The sequence below is a fragment of the Monodon monoceros genome, unplaced genomic scaffold (assembly GCF_005190385.1).
Source record: "Monodon monoceros isolate NGI ecotype Baffin Bay Population unplaced genomic scaffold, NGI_Narwhal_1 Super_Scaffold_12, whole genome shotgun sequence".
NCBI lineage: Eukaryota > Metazoa > Chordata > Mammalia > Artiodactyla > Monodontidae > Monodon > Monodon monoceros.
The window spans coordinates 110,356,732-110,376,539 of NW_021703768.1; the positions used below are offsets into that span (position 1 = coordinate 110,356,732).

At 40.2% G+C, this 19,808-nt stretch overlaps 2 protein-coding genes across 6 annotated transcripts in view; one reads left to right on the top strand and one right to left on the bottom strand.

Moving 5' to 3' along the window:
- KIF3A (kinesin family member 3A) overlaps positions 1–19,808 on the bottom strand; it is a 106,611-nt gene that overhangs the window by 11,204 nt on the left and 75,599 nt on the right. The window contains exons 16-19 of one of the 4 annotated variants that reach the window (XR_003792756.1): positions 19,710–19,778; positions 18,993–19,117; positions 2,315–2,427; positions 178–282 (exon numbers count right to left, since the gene is read on the bottom strand). Coding sequence is in view for 3 of the 4 variants with exons in the window: in XM_029217719.1 (XP_029073552.1) it covers positions 16,993–17,041; positions 18,993–19,117; positions 19,710–19,778 (243 nt within the window). In the remaining variant the exon portion in view is untranslated. Of the gene's footprint in view, positions 1–177; positions 283–2,314; positions 2,428–15,939; positions 17,042–18,992; positions 19,118–19,709; positions 19,779–19,808 lie in introns of those variants that run through there. The other 3 variants (XM_029217721.1, XM_029217719.1, XM_029217720.1) reach the window with 3 other exon arrangements.
- Positions 24–9,080, top strand: IL4 (interleukin 4). 2 transcript variants are annotated; one of them, XM_029217722.1, is made up of 4 exons: positions 24–223; positions 500–547; positions 5,830–5,955; positions 8,891–9,080. In XM_029217722.1, the coding sequence occupies exons 1-4, from the start codon at positions 89–91 to the stop codon at positions 8,981–8,983; spliced, it is 402 nt and encodes a 133-aa protein (XP_029073555.1). In that variant the 5' UTR covers positions 24–88; the 3' UTR covers positions 8,984–9,080. The 2 variants fall into 2 exon arrangements, with proteins under 2 accessions (XP_029073555.1, XP_029073556.1); XM_029217723.1 differs by lacking the exon at positions 500–547 and having other exon boundaries at positions 89–223; positions 8,891–9,018.

Genomic DNA, 19,808 nt, shown 5'->3' on the forward strand with positions numbered 1-19,808 from the left:
TATAGAGATATCTTTGTCAGAATTGCATTGTTAGCTTCTCCCGGTAAACTGATTGTCTCACATTGTCAGTGCAAATAGAGATCTATTAATGGGTCTCACCTCCCAACTGATCCCAATGCTAGTCTGCTTACTGGCATGTACCAGCAACTTCGTCCACGGACACAAGTGCGATATTACCTTACAAGAGATCATCAAAACGCTGAACATCCTCACAGCAAGAAAGGTAAGCTATCTGGTACCATCTCTCCAGATGTTCTGGTGATGCTGTGCATATTTCTTAGACTGTGAAAAGAACATAACAGCTTCTAGAGAGTTGGTAGTTGGTGGTTGGTGATAGGATGGGGAGCAGTGTAGAGACTTTTCTCCTGGCACTTTTTTCACCCTGAGGGACCACAGGAAGTTTTCTCAGTTTGAGGGAGTCAGAGCTGCTCAGCAAGGCTTACCCTGTGCAGTTGGAGGTAACTCTGTCTCTTGCTCTCTCGTTCCTGCCTGGGCCAAGAACTTGTGCATGGAGCTGCCTGTAGAAGACGTCTTTGCCACCACAAAGGTAAGAGCTGTCCCGGGTCTGCTTTGGCAGATGGGTGACTTGGTGAGGAGAGCCATCCACAAGTGTTCGAACGAGAAATTTTTTTTAACATAAAGGGAACAGGCCCAAATTAACTATAATGGGTGAAACGTTTTCAAAGACTGAGAATTCTGATCTTTACTCTCAAATACATTTTGGTGTTTCTGGTTTCACTTGATTTAGAAGATGTTTAATAGAAAGCTTGGGTTTTGTAGTCATAATTCAGATCCCAGTCCAGGAAAAGCTCTTTAGGATTTTACCCAACCCAGGTCGAGTACCTGGAACATAGGAGGCACTCAATAAATGCTGTTGAAGGAGATAATTTTTCTGGCCCATATATTTCTGAAAAGCCAAATACTCTCACAAAAACAGATATTGAGATTACACGTTGAGAGAGCTTTCATTTTGTCTAAGAGACTTCCTATGGCAACAGAAAAGGTATCGCCAGAGCCCCTCCTCTTCCGCAGCCTGGTCACCTAACAGCCCACCGGTTCCGGGCATGGCTGTCCAGAGACCCTCATCTTGCTCTGTCCTGCCAACTCCCCTCTGGCCTGTCCAGAACCGTCCTGCTGGACAGGGGCCGACATATCCCTGCCTCCGGCTGCTCCTACCAGAGCATCTCACCTTTCCTCCTCCTGCTGCATCTCGCCCCCACCCCCCGATCTGCAGTGGGAGGAGATAGATTTGACAGCTGATAGTGCACTTTTCTCTGACAAACACATGACTACAGCCATATCAATAGCTTTCTGCACATCAGTTCCTGTTTTCATGGAAACACACGACTGAGAATGAAAAACCCAAAGCTTCAATTTACCAGTGGTCTCCTAACCACCTGCTTTCCACATGTACTAGACTTGGCCAGGAGTGAAGCCCTATGCGTTGGGTAGGGCCACACCCCAGCACCCAGGCCACAGGGCAGGCCTGTCCTGCTGGTGAGCAAAGCTGGTCTTCGGGCCTTTATCTGGATTATCTCACTTCGTTAAAGATTATTCCAGGAGTCTGATATACAATGATATATAATAGTGTAACATAATTATATAATAGTATATAATATAAACGTATAATACATAATATTATATAATACATATTATATAATTTTATCCTTCAGAATCTCATCCCATATCAGACTGTATCTGTCCATCAGCAGGTTGGAAGGACTTGGAGATTTTATATATATATATATATAAATTTATATATTATGTATATATATAATGTATTAATACTTTATGTATCTCATATATTAATATTGTATATATATAGAAATAAAATAGCCAAGAGTCCACTGAGCTGTGCTCTGGGCTCTCCAGAGGTTGGCTGCACTGCTGGGAGGGTGCTGCCAAAGCCAAGGGCAGGGCCCCAGCAGAAGTGCCGAGGGTTTGGAAGTGAGACAGTCTGTGGCTTTAGCCCCAGTTCTGCCATTAACTAACTATGTGGCCTTTGGTAAGTCTCCACACCTCTTTGTGCCTCAGTTTCTACATGTGAAGATCTGAAAGCAATTTTGAAAGTTGGCTGGAATCCAACTCTTGAGTTAGTGGAAAATGTTATTGTATGATATAACTCTTGATTAAAGGCAAAAACTGGTTGTAGAGAAGCAACCATTCTAAGAAAGAGGCCAGCGTTAGGAAATGATCAAACCCTCCATGACTGCGAGCCCAGTGCGACCCCACTCTGGGCTGCTCTAGAAGACCCAGCCAGCCCTCACCCCCGCCAAGGTGCAGGCCAGTCCCCGCTGCCTTCCTTCACTCTTACCTATCTCATGCCTTTTCCCGAACTGCTTCTATTCCTCCTGGATTAACAAGCTCATTTTTCCATTCTTCTCTTTTCCTCAAAGACTCAGCACTGCTTACTTATCTATTAAGATACTTCAGAACAAAGAAAGGTTGTTATTTTCAAAACCCACAAAGATGCTATGTGGGAGGAAAAGTTACTTCTTTGTGTTCTCAAGAAGAACATCTTTCCAAAATCCAGCATATTCATTTTAGTGCTTTTGGGGATCAAGAGTTCCATTTTGCCCAAATTGGGTGGCATCCTGCTCTTGGCAAATGCTGGAAGAATGTGCTGATCTAAATCCTGGGTTCCACATGCAGTGCCTCCCGAGTGTCTCTGAAGTTAGGTGGTCTGAGGAAGAGAAAGGTGGAAAGCAAGCAAGCTGGCTGGCCTAGGAAGGACTTCTTGGGTGGACCATTAGTTGGAGGTATTTCCTACTACCAAAGGGAGCAAAAGTCCATAATTTTTCAGAGAGCTCTATGCCAACCCTCAAATCTTTTTTTAAAAGTGAAAGTAGAGGATTTTTTTCATACATCACATTCACTGACTAAATTTGGGCATAAGTGGAGATAATGAATGCAATACATATAGGATGGATCTGTATGTCCTTAAATGAAGCTAGTCAAGACCCATTAGAACTCTAGCAGAATCCCTGTACCGAAGTCTCCCAAATGGTGTGCCACCACTTCTGTATTCCTATGAGGGGTGCGCTTCTTTCTGGCAGGAGACCAGGCCTCCCTTTTGAGCCTCTTTCCTGAGCAGTTCTGAACTGCAGAGTCCGCATGGCTCCTCAAAGTGTGCCCTAAGCAAGACACACTCAGGCAGCGAAAGCTGGACAAGCAGTCGAAAAAGTGGGCGGTCAGAGTGTCATCCTGTTGCCGCAATGCCAATGGAACTAAAACATTAAGGTCTTTAACTAAAACTAGTTAAAGACCTTTAGAATTCCTTCTTTTAAAAGTTTTCCATTTGATTCAAACTCTTTTCTATACTTATCCTAATCACCCTTAGAAAGTCTTTTGAAAAATATCTTTATTTAGTTATTTTTAAAGATTTTTTCATGTGGACCATTTTTAAAGTCTTTATTGAATTTGTTACAATATGGCTTCTGTTTTATGTTTTGGTTCTTTGGCTGCAAGGCATGTGGGATCTTAGCTCCCCGACCACGGATCGAACCCGCACCCCCTGCACTGGAAGGCGAAGTCTTAACCGCTGGACCACCAGGGAAGTCCCTGAAAAATATCTTTAGAGGGTGTTTTCCTACCTTAAATGGCTACATACTCAAAACTGAGACAGTATAGTTTCTAAGCTCCTAGCCAACGTTTTAGAAAAGGCTCATCAGATTTTGATGGAAAAATAAGCAAAGGATCTCTTCTCTTTTTGGCATTCTTGAACCTCATTGTTCTCTCTCCAGCAACATAGGCGTCTGCCTCCATCTGCATACTCAGCTAGTGTCTGCCTTCTCCTTGGCCTCGCCACCTCTGCTCACCCACAAAGCCCCCCAGAGGTATGGTGATTTATGGGAGGTTTCTTGACTCCCAGAGCCCAGAGATACTGGTGCTGCTCTTAAATTTCCAGCCAGAGTATATGCCCTTTGGAAGGACATGTACTTCATTAAGTACATACATGTCCTTCCAAAGGCCCTGCCCATGGGCCATCAAGCTCCACAGCGGAAAGTGGAAGCTTTCGTCGTAGTCTAGGATTCTGGCGCTTCAGTCTGGGTCAAGATCTTCCTGGAAAAACCCTAAAATATGAACTGCACTCCTAGAATTTAGCCTAAAGAAATAAGAGATGAACACAAAGATTTATATAGATGACTTGCTGCCACTTTATTTACAGAAGCAAAAAACTGCAGTGATAGGGGATTGATCAACTATGGCACAAATATGCCCTAGGTTCCTACACAGCTCTCAATCACATGTTCTTAAATATTACTGAATGATTTAAGAAATTGCTAGTGCTATATGTTAAGTGTAAAAAGGTTATAAAAGAGTATCAATAGTTGGTCCCTATTGCAAAAAAAAAAAGTATTAAAAAAATCTGGAGAGATAGTTAGCAAAATCTTAACGGTAGTTCTCTCTGGCTAATGGGATAATGAGTGAATTCGCTTTTGTTGAATGTATATTACTTTTTTTTTTTTTTTTTTGCGGTACACGGGCCTCTCACTGTTGTGGCCTCTCCCGTTGCGGAGCACAGGCTCGAACAGGCTCGAACCCGTGTCCCCCTGCATCGGCAAGCGTACTCTCAACCACTGCGCCACCAGGGAAGCCCCCTGTATATTACTTTTATAGTAAAAAGTTTGGTAATCAGAAAAAATACAGAAGAACCTAAAAAGCTGCTTGGACAGTGCTTTTCACATAAATCCCCTGGAGATCCTGTTAATGCACATTGTGACTCAGTGGGTCCAGAGGGAGGTCTGAGATTCTGCATTTCTAACAAGTTCCCAGGTGATGCCCACGCTGCTGCTTCATGGGCCACATTTTGAGTGCAAGGAACAAGAGCAGGTCCTGGCAGAGGCTGGAGACAGGTTTATCTGAGCTGGATTGGGCTCAAGCTAAGACACCCTCCAGGCTCCGGGCCTTTGTTCTTCAGTGGAGAGAGAGAGGACACACCAGGCCTGACCAGGCCGAGACACATTCCCTCTCCCAGGTTCTCAAAAAGAGCTGGTTCCGCACTTGTACAAGCCCTCTTCTGAGGCTCAAAGGTCCCCAGGAAGAGCCATGTGGCCAGACTCACACCAGGGCTGCCAGCATTCCAAGGAGGTTCTGACCCTGCACATTCGAGGCTAGAAGCCCCTAACAGAAACTGTCCAAGGCCCAGCACCCTTTCTCAGAAGCTTCCCCTCATCTCCCCAGGCCACACTCCTGGGGCACCTAGCTCTGATCCTGGCACTCACCTCTAGCTGTGTGGGGACATGTCTTATCTCCTCACACTGCTACTTCCCATGGGGAGGGTTAAATGGAGAGTGCTGGCCAAAGTGGCACTGTCCAGGTCAAAGGGTGGGCGTTCATTTATTCAACAAACATGTGGGATTTCCAGGGAACCTGGATTCAAAAACTATAAATTACAGGAATAAGACAGAGCAGACTCTGATTACGAGCTGATGTACATACAACTGCATCCACAGAAAGAAGAGCTTGCATGGGATAAAGAAACAGACATGGGTTGTAGACAGATGGCCCCGCATGCAAATCCCCACTCTCCCATTTACTTAGTTGAGTGACTTGATTCAGGTACCCCTTCAGCAAAACCCTCCAAGGGAAAAGAAATTGGGAGGTTTCAGGAAAAGGCTGCTGCATTTGCAAGTAACTGGAAGAGGTTGTTTACTGTGACAAGCAGCCTCCATTCACATGGCAGGAATACTTGAATACCTGATCCACAGTTGAGCAAATTCACCTTCTCCACTTGTCCTTCTGGAAAGAAGAAATCAGAAGGAAACATCTCTCTCCAATGTTCAAAATCAAGCTAGCAGTGGCTATCTGTGGAATTTCTCTTTCTAGAACACAACTGAGAAGGAAACTTTCTGCAGGGCCGGGACTGTGCTTCGGCATATCTACAGATACCACAAGTGCTTCAACAAACCCCTGAGTGGACTTCACAGGAACCTCAGCAGCATGGCAAACATGGTAAGCTGCATTATGCCAACAGCTTGCCTTCCAATGGATGGCAGCCTTACTTCTAAGATATTTCTCCTTATGAATAGTAGTACCCTTGGTTAATCAACCCATTCATTCATTCGACAAATATTTGTTGAGGCTCTGTGAGTGTTGCTTACAGGTACTGTTCTAGGCACTGGGGATACAGTTCTTGCTCTTACAGAATGTGGTAATGGGTGAGTGAGAAAAGCAAACAAACATGATTCCAGTAGTGATAAGTGCCACGAAGAAAAATACAGGAATAAAGAACATACAGGGGTCATGAGGGAGAGGGCTGACTTAGTAGTTGGTGACATCATCTGAGCAGGTATTTGAATTAAGTGACAGAGCCGGCCATGTTACTGATGTGGAAGGAACATTCCAGGCAGAGGGAACAGCTGTGCAAAGGCCCTAAGGTAGAAATGAGCTTCATGTGTTCAAAGATTAATAGGAGGGCTGGGATCAGAGTCAGGGAGGAGGATTTTAATAGGAGATCACACAGGGCCTATGGATTCTGCCCCAAGCATGGTGGGAAACTCCCACAGGGTTTTAAGCAAGGCAGAGACCACGATCTGATTTATGTAATTTTTAAAATGATCATTCTGGCTACTGTGCAGTAAATAGACTGAGTAGGGGTAAGCATAGAAGCAAGATGGCCTGCTGAGAGGCTACCACAGTATTCCAGCCTGCAGATGACGGTGGGTGTGACAGGGTGGAAGCGGCAGACACTGTTAGATTTGGGATATTAACCAAAAATAGAGCCAGAAGGGCTTGCTGACACATCTACTGTGGGGGTGAGGGAAAGAGTAAAACGTGGCCTCCTGATTCCTAGCCTGGGCCCCTTGGGGAATGGTTGGTGCTGTTATCAGATATGGAAGACTGGGGGTGATCAGGGCTGGAGGCTGAGCTTAAGGTCAGGAGTTGAATTTTATACATAGTAAGCCTGAGGTACCTACTTAATAGTCAAGTGAAGATGTTGATAAGATTGTTGAAAAAGTCTGAAGCTTAAGGGAGATGTCAGAACTTGTGATATTAAGTGAAGAGTTCTTAGAAAGATGTTGTTTAAAGCCACAGGCCTGGACTTCTCTGGTGGCGCAGTGGTTGGGAATCCGCCTGCCAATGCAAGGGACATGGGTTTGAGCCCTCTGGTCTGGGAAGATCCCACATGCCACGGAGCAACTAAGCCTGTGTGCCACAACTACTGAGCCTGCACTCTAGAGCCCGCGAGCCACAACTACTAAAACCCACACGCCTAGAGCCCGCAAGCCACAACTACTAAAACCCACACATCTAGAGCCCGTGCTCCGCAATGAGAGAAGACACGGCAATGAGAAGCCCGCGCACCGCGAGGAAGAGTAGCCCCTGCTCACCGCAACTAGAGAAAGCCCACGTGTAGCAATGAAGAACCAACGTAGCCCCAATGCAGCCAAAAAAAAGCAGGGCCAATTAAAAAAAAAAAAAAGTCACATAAAGAAAGAACAAAATCCAAGGACTGAGCCCAGAGGCACTCTAACATATAGAGGTCAGGAAGAGGTGGGTCCAGCAAAAGAGACTGAGAAGTAGCCAGTGAAGTAGGAGAAGTCAAAGAATGTGTGGCACCCCAGAATGCAAGTGAAGAAACTCCTTTAAGAAGAAGGGAGTGATCAACTGTGTCAAATGTACTAACAGGTCAAGAACGATGAACACTGAGAATGGCCACTGGATTTGTCATGAGGGAGGTTACTGGTGATGCTGATATAAATGGAGATTCGGGAATGAAAGCCTGACTAGAGTGGATTCCATAGAGAATGGGGCTAGGGAGGAGTGAAAAGAAAGGGGCACTGAGTATAAAAACTCCTTCGAGGTGCTTTTCTATAACGTCGCAGAGAAATAGAACAATAGCTGAAGGGCAGGTATGGCATGAAGGAAGTTCTTTTAAGGTGAGGTCTATATGGAGCATGTCAGTATACCAGTGGGAATGATCCAGTAAGAGGGGAGAACTGATGGTAGGAAAGAGGCAGAGCCAAGAGTGGATGTTATCTAATGCCAAGTAGAGGAATTGGAGACACTCATCCCCTCCCTGCTGCCTTATTTACAAGGTAATAAAACAGGGAGATGACACTACACCTACTGTCTTTTTTTTTTTTTTTTTTTTTTTGCGGTACGCGGGCCTCTCACTGCTGTGGCCTCTCCCGTTGCGGAGCACAGGCTCCGGACGCGCAGGCTCAGCGGCCATGGCTCATGGGCCCAGCCGCTCCGCGGCATGTGGGATCTTCCCGGACCGGGGCACGAACCCGTGTCCCCTGCATCGGCAGGTGGACTCTCAACCACTGCGCCACCAGGGAAGCCCTCATTGTCTCTTTTGAGCCTCTTAATTATCTTAGGAAGTAGGCGCTATTGTTCCCCTTTTACAAAGGAGGAAACTGAAGCTTTTATAAACGAAGTAGTTTGTCCTAAGCAATGCAATTAATAATTTGGTAGAGCTGAGATTCAAACTGAAGCAGTGGCCTGGTGGTAGGTACCAGGAATCCTTTCCACCCGAAGGGCTGCCAAGCTATGATGTTTCTGGTTAATGGGCAGGGGGACTGAATCTCTCTCTCAGCAGTCCAGATGGCACGGGCTCAAGATGGCAGCAGGCAGGTCTGAGCCTCCACCTTCATGTTACGTCCCTGAGCAGAACCTAGCTGTGACACCCCTCTCCAGGGATGGCCCCACCCTGAAGGCAGACAGTTAGTGATGGTACAGTGGCCATTTCTAGGAGTGTAAGTAGCATGCACCAAAAACAGGCAAACCCTGTTGGCCTAGTGGCAGAGTCAAGCCAGACTGGAGGCCCTGGTTTGATCATTGCTCAGGTGGCAAGTGGCAGCATAGGCTTGACCCAGGTAGACAGGCATGAGCAAGACTCAAATACTTAGCAATGAAAACTAATGAAATGTTTCTTTTGTAGACCTGTTCTGTGAATGAAGCCAAGAAGAGTACGTTGAAAGACTTCTTGGAAACGCTAAAGACGATTATGAAGGAGAAATACTCAAAGTGTTGAAGCTGAATATTTTAATTTATGAGTTTTTAATAGCCTTATTTTAAAAATATTTATCTATTTATAACTCATCATAAAATAAAGTATATGCAGAATCTGACAGCATGATGTCATTTTAATGGCATAGACTATATTTACTTGCCAACTTTTGGGGAAACCAATTTAATTTACTGAGAGACTAAAACTGGTGTGGGAATTAAAAAGGAAAGACCACTTCCCTCTCAAGGAGTTCCCTCTCTCATTGGGGACATAATGCATGAAATGATTAAAGAATACAAGGCCACACAAGATGTAAATGATAATCAAAAGAGCTTGCAGAGTGGGTCCATAAGTCCCACTGACTATCAAGTAATTCTGAATTTAAAAAGTGTCAACTGGATGCTTAGAACATTCTTTTCCCATTGGCACAAGGGTTGCTATATTGAGTCCACGGTGGGGAAATAATTCTAGCACACTACCTGGCACTGCAGTGAACAATATTTAATGTCCTAATAATGTAAATTCTTTTGATTCTCAAGCTTTGAACCAACCAATAGACAAAACATGGAAGACTTAATTATGGTTACAGAACAGACTAAATGCGATCAAACTGACAACAGAAAAGGAATAGCTCAAAATGACTGAGAGGTAAAAGCAAAAGGAAAGATAGAGAGGTGGGGCACCAACACTGTCTAAGGTTGATGGAACAAGAGACTTAAGTATTTATTCAAACCTGGAAACGCAACAGAAGATCTAAAAATAACTTACTATAAAAAATTTGGAAGGGGCAGTATAAATAAGGTAAACTCTCACTTTTCAATGGGGAAATCAATACAAAATACCTAAAGTTGATTAAAAAAATAGTTGGCAAGGTGGTCATGAACTGATGAATGTTGCAGCGGGGGATGGGTACATGACGGTTGATTATACTACTCTGCTTTTACACGTGTTTGAAAGTTTTTATAATAAAAAGTGAAAAAAAACAATAAAGTAAAACCAATAGTAAGTAAATCAAGAAATCTTTGGAATTATAATGGTAACCACCAGAAAAACTAAAAACAAAAAAGGGAGGGTGGACTGTTGGGAATGGGACTTGGAATAAGAAACAGTGAAAGCAGGGCAGGAGATTTCTGGCTTTCTATTTAAAGTCTGTGAGTGTGACCATGTGCATAAGTGATAAAATGTTTTTAAAAGTTAAAGTACTAAAATTAAAAAGACAGACAATAGCAAACGTTGGTGAAGATGTGGAAAAACTAGAACTGTCATACATTGCTGGTATGATTGGAAAATGGTAGCCATTTTGGAAAACAGTGGGGTAGTTCCTCAAAAGATTAAACATAGTTACTATATGATCCAGTAATTCTAATCCTAGGTATCTACACCGAGGGAACTGAAAACATATGTCCACACAAAAACCTCTACACAAATGTTCATAGCAGCATTATTCACTTATAGCAAAAAAGTAGAGACAACCCAGATGTCAATCAACTGATGAATGGATAAACAAAACGTGCTATAGCCATACAATGAAATATTATTTGGCAATAATAAGAAAAGTACTGACACATGCTACAGTATGGATGAACCTTGGGAACACTATGCTAAATCAAGGAAGCCAGACACAAAGGTCACATACGGTATGACTCTATTTATATGAAATGCCCAGAAGAGGCAAATCCATAGAGGCAAAACGTAGAATATTGGTTGCTAGGGGCTGCGGGGATGAAGGAAGAGGGAGTGACTGCTAATAGACATAGCGTTTCTTTTGGGAGCAAGGAAAATGTTTTGATATGAGATAGTCAATAATGGTTGTACAACTCTGTGAAAATACTAAAAACCACTGAATTATATACTTAAAAGGATGAATTTTATAGTATGTGACATATCTCAGTAAAGCTGTTATTTTAAAAAATTAAAGGAGAAAAACAAGTGTCAAGTCATTGAAATTTGCCTTTTAAAGACATGTTCTCTGCAAGAATATGGATCTAGTAACAGTGAATGAGCATTCTCTTTTCATTCTTGCTCACACACATATGACAAAAATTAATACTAGTACTAAAATTATACCAAAACATGCAACATCTTTTTAACCCTTTCAAAATAAGGGAACAAATCAAAAGCTTAAAGTCTCACCCTGACCACAGTCAGTTTCACCCTGCCCACATAAAATACCAGCATGCCAAGGGCAACAAGTAACTAAGAGAGTCATGGAGCCTTCTAAGGCCACAATGAAAATTTTAATTTCCTTTCTTCTTTGATTGAGACTCATTTGCATTCAATGGCTAATGTGAGCTGTAGTCTGCCACAGGATATGACTTGTGGGTTATAGTTTGTGTATGAGGCCAGAATGGTAAAAGGAAAGGCAATCGGAAGAAAGATTTAGAACAGGCCACAGAAGGGACATATGCAGGCTCCAGGCAGGTCTGCCACCGACAGAAATACCCAACAGTAAGCCCTGGAGTTTACCAAGGGAGTGAGAGAACATGAATCAAGCAGGACATACATAAGAAGAATGAGCGAAGAAACTTCAGGATTAAGTGAGAGTTGAGATGCTTGTCTCTTAAGCACATTCACTTAGGAAACTTAGTTACAGCCCATACCTACTTCATAGGACGTGCCTTTTATCTGTGCATGGAATGTGTGACACTGAGAGCAAAGGCTGATCCCCTCCCTCCCTGCTATCAGCTACTTCCACCTTTTACCTATGAATATATTCTATCTCTAACTGGTATTTGTAGGTAATAAATACTTATTGAATAAACAAATGAAAGAAAAAAACATTTTGCTCAAATCTGTGGCTGAATGTCTTTCATTGAAACATTCTTGGGCAAGTTAGAAATGCTGGTCTCTGATAAAAATGCCCCAGGGGCTCTCTTGTTGCTATTAGCCAGTGCCCTGTCCAGGTTTCCCACCCTCCTCTGCACGTCATCTTGATCAGCTTCTCCCAAATCATCTGAGAACGGGGAATTTCAGGGCAGAGTGCAAGGTACAGCTTTCTCATGGCCTGGCCTCCCAGCATACAAGGTGAGCCTCGCAGTTCCTACCACTTTCCAATGAGGGCAAGGCAAGCACTTTCTCTAGTCTCGGAGCCGATTTCCTGTTTCAAGTCATCAGTTCAATTGGAGCTCCATTCCCAGGTGGAGTACTAAAACCTCCTAGTTAGCTGTCTTTGCCCCGAGCACTCAGACGTTCTCTCCTCAGCTCTCTAGTGTTTCTCTTCTAATCCGTCCTTCATGTCAACTTCTTCCTAGTTCAGCGTTCGGTCTCTAACACCGTGTCAGCTGCTAGGGAGGAATGCTGTGCCTGGTAGCTCACCATTCACTCTCCTTCACTACAGCCCTCAACATGCTGCACTGTCATTCTCCACTTACATGGTCATGAGCTTTGCAAGGACCTTCTACTCAGCACAGCATGGGTCCACAGTAAATACAGAAGACACCTGGTGACTGAGTGGCATAACTCATGACGGAGTAGAAATCAAGGCAAACATAATATTTCTGTAATGACTCTGGTAGGTTGGGTTAGGCAATATCCTCTTGTGAAGATTGGTATCAACTCTGAGAAATATTTTATTCAGTTGTAAAGTCCCAGTTAAATTCCTTTGTAAAACTGGAGAAATAAAGTCTTTGATTAAAAACTAAAATTTCCCCAGCCCTCTCAAAAGGGGTAGGGGAGGGGAGCAGGTGTAGAAGAATGTCTGATCTGTCATATTCTTTTGTCAGAGCCATAAACGTGTTTGGGTAAGACAAAGTGATGTTCTGATAACGTTGATAAAAGTAACTTGAAGACTGGGTCACAGGAAGCCCAAGATAAATGCTGAGAGGAAACAGGTTCTTTTTGAAGTAGCCTCTTCATAATCATTTTCCCACACATTTGTTCAACTTCCGAAGGAGGACTGAATACTTGATTTGCTTTGCAAATGAAAAAGCTTAAGAATGAGACATTCAGATAATGTTATAACATGTGCTTAGAAGGCTCCTCCAAGCTTGCTTTAAGTTTAGGCTGCAGCTTCAGAATCGTGTGAACAGTTCCTGCAGTCACATACTAACTGTGTTACCTTAGGCTGGTACTTGGGGTTTTTGTGTTTTTTTGCACTTGGTTTTAAAAAGAGATTCTTGAGGGTCTTCATAAGAAGGTGGGATGGACAACAACCTCAGCAGCATCCTGACAACACAGGCAGTAACAGGTTCCCTGAGGGTGCACCTTAGTGGTGTCGCTTGGTGATAGTATCACAGCTCCAGAGCTCAACTGGGGAGGAGGGGCTGCGGGTGGGAAGGTGCACTATTCCTTATCTTGCTTACACTATGGCAGGCCTCTAATTTTATTTCCATATTCTACAAACATGTGTAGAAGTTTTACACTAGCTAGCACTTGGGAAGAGGAAGAGAGCAAGACCTGAAATGGCCAGAGGAGTCTCCTCTCTACACAAAAAGCACACTGAAATCCTTTGAAACTTGCTGACAAATCAAAACTTCTCAATGTCCTCTGTGAACTTCTTGAGGCTGCCTAGCACAGTGCCTGGTAATCAATAAATGTTTGTCCAAAGAACACACGATTAACAATAATCCAAGCAATGTTATTGTTTTGGAGATATTTTAAGCTCATTAAAAGTTTTTGAAAGATATCATGATATTGTTACCAATAAGAAACGTCTCCTTTTACCTTTATTTTCCATACAGACTTCTTTAAGTTTCTGTTCTCAAACACCTAATGACAAGGATAACAAAACTTGGATTAAAATATTTTTGGTGAAAATAAATTTTATCAATGAGAAGGGGCATTTTAAAAAACATCTCTCCCAGGTTTCTGTATCATGATGATTTCTGTTTGAAGACCCACAACATTAAGAGTTTCTGGTGTGAAATTACACAGGTCTCTCTTAACCTCATGAAACAGAGCCAAGCACAAAGAACCTGCCTATTAAGATCAGGATGGACATAAACACAAAAATAGCTCAGTAAAGAAGCAGACCACTATTACAGGCATTAGGTAAAGGTTTTTATTTCTTATTTAACCATGCTGTATGTATACACACAATATCAATATATACAACTTGAACAAATACAATATATACATAAAATACAATGAAAGTTGGCTTTTGAAATTAATACGACAAACTTATCATATGATTTGTAATTCTGGCCAGTATACAGTATTGTAGTAATGCTATTGAAGTTATTAATGATTTAAATTAGACTACAGTATAAGTTCAAAGGCACTAGGAAGATCTATGTTTTCTTCTAGCATTTTAGATCAAAGAATAACTAAAAAGGAAAACAAATGCATACATTAAGAAACTGGGCAGACACTGGCATACTTAAATGTAAACTCTACCCGTTCTTTAATTCACAGCCCTGTAGGAAAGGGAGGGACTTTCCTTAAGATAAGAGTTAAGGGAAAAAATGTTTTTAAAAGACTAGAAAGAAACAAAACAACTGAAACCTATAATCATAATTTTAAAAACGTGTTACAGTTGAAGTAGCACCACCCTCTCCCCCAAAGTAATCTTAAATTTCTTGCAGCAAAAAAAAGTCCCCTTTTCCCAGAAAGTAGATGCCACAGCATGTCAAATGGATTCTACTTGTGGGACGAACACATAGATGTAGACCCGCCACCTTGATTACTCTTATACTTCACAAGAATCTAGACAAAAATGGGGAATACTATTATATTTTAATATCCTTATTACTACATGTAATTGCAAGGTTTACTAAAGAACATACCACAAACAACATTCTACCAAGGCTCCTTTTAATAAATATTACTTTTTTAAATTAAAGAGAAAAATAGCCATTCAATAACCTACTTATATGTGACACTCATTTTAAATCTGCTTCTTATATCAAATAATGAGCAAGTTTGTTCATCTATAGCCTTTCATGAAATTAACACCAAAGTTACAAAATATTTCATTTATGGACAATGACACAAAGTAACTGTGAAGAAACCATAGAACTACTACGATTACAGCTAAGTGAAGAGCTCTAAAGTCAGGTTCCCATGTTTGCACATGGATACTCAGGCCTGGCTCCAATATCTAATCCTGGTATTATATAAGATGAATATTTAATGCCCATCTGGTATAATCAGTTCTAATATAAATGCTTTAAAAAAAACTGCTAAAGTAGCCTGTTTTTAAAATTTCTCAACGTTTTGAGTTTTTATAGATTTTCGTTTTGTTACTGCTATGGCGTGGAAAATAAAAAAACCCTAACATACTGGCTTAAATTTTCTATAATGTTTTAAAGCTTAATTCTAAAGTTATTCCTTTCTATTAACTGGATGGTTAAAGGGTAGACACGTGCATTCTTTAAAAAGAAGAAGAAGTCATATTTTTTTCCTACTGGTAAAATTAAGATTTCTCTAGAGTTATTATTAACAGAGTTAAATATGCATCTACAATTGCCAAGATATTCTGCTTACACAAAGCTTTTACAAGACATAAATTCACCTCAAGTCTTCACGGTACCTAAACAATGCCCCACAAAGTTATAAATGTCTAACTATCTTACACGTTACAAAGAAAATGCTTCCAGTTAACTGCAATTCTTATTACCTAGAAAATATTCACCATACACAGGATATTTAGTACATCACCTCTGGAATGTACTTTAAATTTATGGACACATTTTTACCACCACCTCACAAATAACACTACATTCGCTCACTCCCATTCTATATACATCTTTGTAATTATAAACCAATATTTAACCAAACTTACTAAAATAATGTTAACTTAATAAATACTCATTTATGAAGTCTTAAAACTTGTAGCCAATGCGTTTCAGGGCTGATTACATAATTTTAAAACTCATAAAAGATATATATATATATATATATATATATAGTGGTTTTGGAGTAGCATAACTTTAAAAAAATAAAAATTTTGTAAGCAGTCAACAAAAGAACAAACAATTCTACGACTTTTTTTTTTTTTACTATAAAATAAAAATAATTTTTATTTTAGAGGTATGGTCTAACTGGATTTGTCAATGGAAGAAATTCAGGGAAGAATATTTTCTTTATAAAATAAGAAGAAAGACAAAACAAAGTGTTTTAAAGGCAAAGAATTAAAAGATATTTTTCTTGCTTTGTCTGTATTTTCTAGAAACGGAGACCTTTCTCAGTTGGGAGAAACAGAGCAATTTTCATCAAAATTTAGAACTCAGACACAGGAAAGCATCAGTTAATCATGTTTCAAAGTGAATTTAAAAAAATAATAACCATAGAGGCAAATGTTAGTGACCAGTATTTAGCTTCTTAATTTTCTGCAGCTGTGACTCCTTTGTATGCAGGTACAGATTCAATGTTTCAAGAAACATGAAACCAAAACAAACAAACAAAAAATTTGACTTGAAGTCAAAGTGGCAAAAAAAAATCAAGAGAGGTCCAGATGAAACATATCTTCAACTTTTGTTTTTTAAGCATGTATACTTCTAAAGATTGACTATCGGATTATAAAATTTTCTATAGATCAATAAGATCACCCATCTCATATTTTAAATGCAATGAATGTTAGTATAAAAATTAGAACATATTATAAAAGGCCAGGTGGGTGTTAGGATAGAATCATTTCTTAGATTTGCAGCCCATACATTCATATATAACAGGAAAACATAGGACAATTAGACCTGCAACTTTCTATGTGCAAAACAGGACTTATATTTTTTTTTCTATTTTGAATATCCGGTCATCTAAATATACAGTAGTTGAGTAAATCACTAGCAGATTTATGTATACATTTAAACTGCAACTCTCTATAGTATAAGCTGCTCTCTCAACTTCCCTGCACAGTATAAGTTGAAAACTAATATGACAATTTGAACAATTACCAATTGTACAATTTTAATGTTATATTAACTTAATATATATAGACTAAAAGTTATTAGGCAAATTATTAGTTCCAGTCTTACTGCATGATCTACAGCTTCCATTATTTGAAATAACACAAAAGTCTTCAGTGTTTTAATTAAAGGTTTTGTCCAGGCATGAGGATATCACTAATTTTTATTCTGACTTTAAGTCTGTAACATTTACTGAAGTAAAGAGTCAATTACAGTTTCAGGCTTTGCAGAACGCTTTCTGTTTGGAGAAGAGAAAAAGAAAACATGAATGCTTTCCTAAAAGACTGAAATGCAAACACTTTACATTATGTAGTAGATAATACCAGGCAGCCATAGAGTCTAGAAACAGGCCAAGGTTTGACATGCTTGACCATGAGATCAATTAATGTCTGCCTTTTCAGGCTAGGGAAAGGTCGCCTAGAGTGAGCACAATAGCAAGGCCCTCCACTCCACCACCCACAGTGATGAAGGAGTGAGTGAACAATAAACTGGACTAGACAATGTGGACAGGCCAAGCGGTCTGCATGCTTGCCAGATTTGAACCCCCTTATTATCTCTTCTGGGGTATGCTAAAGATGCCAGCTTATTCAGTGAAAATCAGAGTCACAAATCATCTGAAGCAAAAACTCACAAATGACTGTGTAGGAAATGATGGAAATGTTCCATTAATCTATCATGTTTATTGCAGTTTTGCTTATTAGCACACTGAAATATGTGCTTCTAATGAGGAATATCACATTGAACATTGTCAAGCAATGTAATGTAGTATCAATAAACCACTTATCATGTATATTTGTCTATAATTATGGCCATTTACTGTTTTCATAATACAGCAGGCTAATTCTGGTACACAGAGATGCTGGATTTGGCTCGTCGAATGTTAGCTCACATTTGTTTTTTTTTTTTTAGATTAAACTGAAAAAGTATACATTTTAAAATAAGCATTCTGAAAACTGTATCCAAATACCTTATGAAATTATTTGCTTGTTTTAGGTCCACATAGCTTTTAAAAAGTGACTAAAGACGGAGATCTCATGTAAATAATCCTGATTTCTGGCTTCTCCTTTGAAACAAGAAGATCCAGAAACCATGGGCCCTCTTTCCCCAAACTAACTAGAAGCAGGGTAACAGGCCACTCACTCCAGACAGAACATGCTCCGTTTTGCCCCAGCCCACACCATTGCCTATTTTTCTCCCACACTGAGGGCAACTGTCTTACCACTTATCATCATACTTGAACTGTCACTTTTCTTACTAACTGCAGAGTTAAGAGGAAAATACCTCCATTAAAAGTGGAAAAGTCAAAGACATAGAGGAATTGGTGTTTCTTTGAATTGATTTGCTTCATTCATTAATATTACATGCATGGCTTCTGTTGGCATATGAAATGCTTTTAATGTCTGACATCTAAATGTTGAAGAATGTAAAAATTTGTACACTTTTAATATGCTACTGATTCCTCCTCCCCAAATTTATAAAACTTAGGTTATGTCTATGAGATTACGTTACACAAAAATATTAAAACTTAGACTTCACCCTACACGTAACTCAAAAGTCTAGGTACTCAAAGTAGGGAAAAATATGCTTATTATTTCTTGTCATTTCAGGAGCCCCGAAGTCTGTTAGTCAGTTTCAATAAGCTGAACAGTACTTAATGTAGGGAAGGGAGAGAAGAAATAAGCTCCAGCCCAGGGCATTCACATCCTCATTTCTCTGGGCTATGTTACAATACATATAGACTACTCAAGAGTCAAAGGACAGGGAAAGACAGAGAAGTTTTATTTAACTGGTGACTGAGGAAATCAAGGTTCTTGGGGAAGTACTCATGACAGAAAAATGAATCAGCTGAATACAATACCTTGGGAGTCTAACGAGGCAAATTAATTAGCATCTCACTAGAATAATTAGTGTAAGGATTAAGGAATTAAAATAGTAATGACTTATTATACATTTGGAAAGAACAAAGTAAATTAACAATAAATTCTACTACTCAGGAGGGCTAAAGAAGTTGGAAGACCTTAATTCTTTAGCCAGATTTTATTTACTCAAATTGTAACTACATAGGACTTCAATATTTAGTTAAATATATCAGACAAAATACTTATCATGTTAACTAAATTTCCTTTAAATGTACTTAATTTGAAAAATCTCACTGCCTTTGGCTCATGGGACTCAAAGACAGTTCTTACCTTCTCCCTGTTTTTGGCCTTGCTTTCCCCTTTGAAGTCCGTGGCCTCTCTAATTTCATCAAGGACTGCCGTAGGCTCTCCTCAGTATAGGCAAGATACACATGGGAAAGGTCCACCTCAAAGGGCTATATGTAAAGGAAATAAACACAAGACATTCTTACAGAAGAATTTAAACCAGATTTGGGGGAAGATTTAAAATACTAAATAAACTCTTAGGAAAAAAAGCCAAAGACAAAACCAAATAAATATCTAAACATATGTTTTTCTAATGCCATTTATCTCAAATGTATTCACTAAGTGTTGGTGAAGAAGCCCTGACACACTATAAATTCCTTAGCAGTAAAGAAAAACTGTTGCTGTTTTCCCTAAAGCTGCTACTTCCTCTTGTTGACCTAAGACTAGGACCAGCTTTGAAAAGGACAGACTTATTCTAGTCTCTAACCAAATCCCCAAGGCCCAGAGAGATGGTGAAAAGAGTCTCCAAAGAGAACTACATGCCACTCTTGTCACAGAAATGCCTGCCATCACGACTGAAGGTGAACAGAACTGTCCTAATAATCACCCCATCCTAGAGCCTCTATTCTCAAAATAGTAGCCTATTTTTCAGCTGAGCTGATTAACAGATATCATGATGATAACACAATTTAGTGACCCACATTCCTATAAAGAACCAACTGTAGTTTTTTTTGTTTTGTTTTTTTAAAAAAGCACTCTTACGTCTTTCTCCTTTTTATCAGGAACTGGAGTCTGCTTTCTCATGTTATTTCCTGTGTAGGCAACACATTTCTCAAAAAAGGAAAAAAGAAGGGGAGGAGA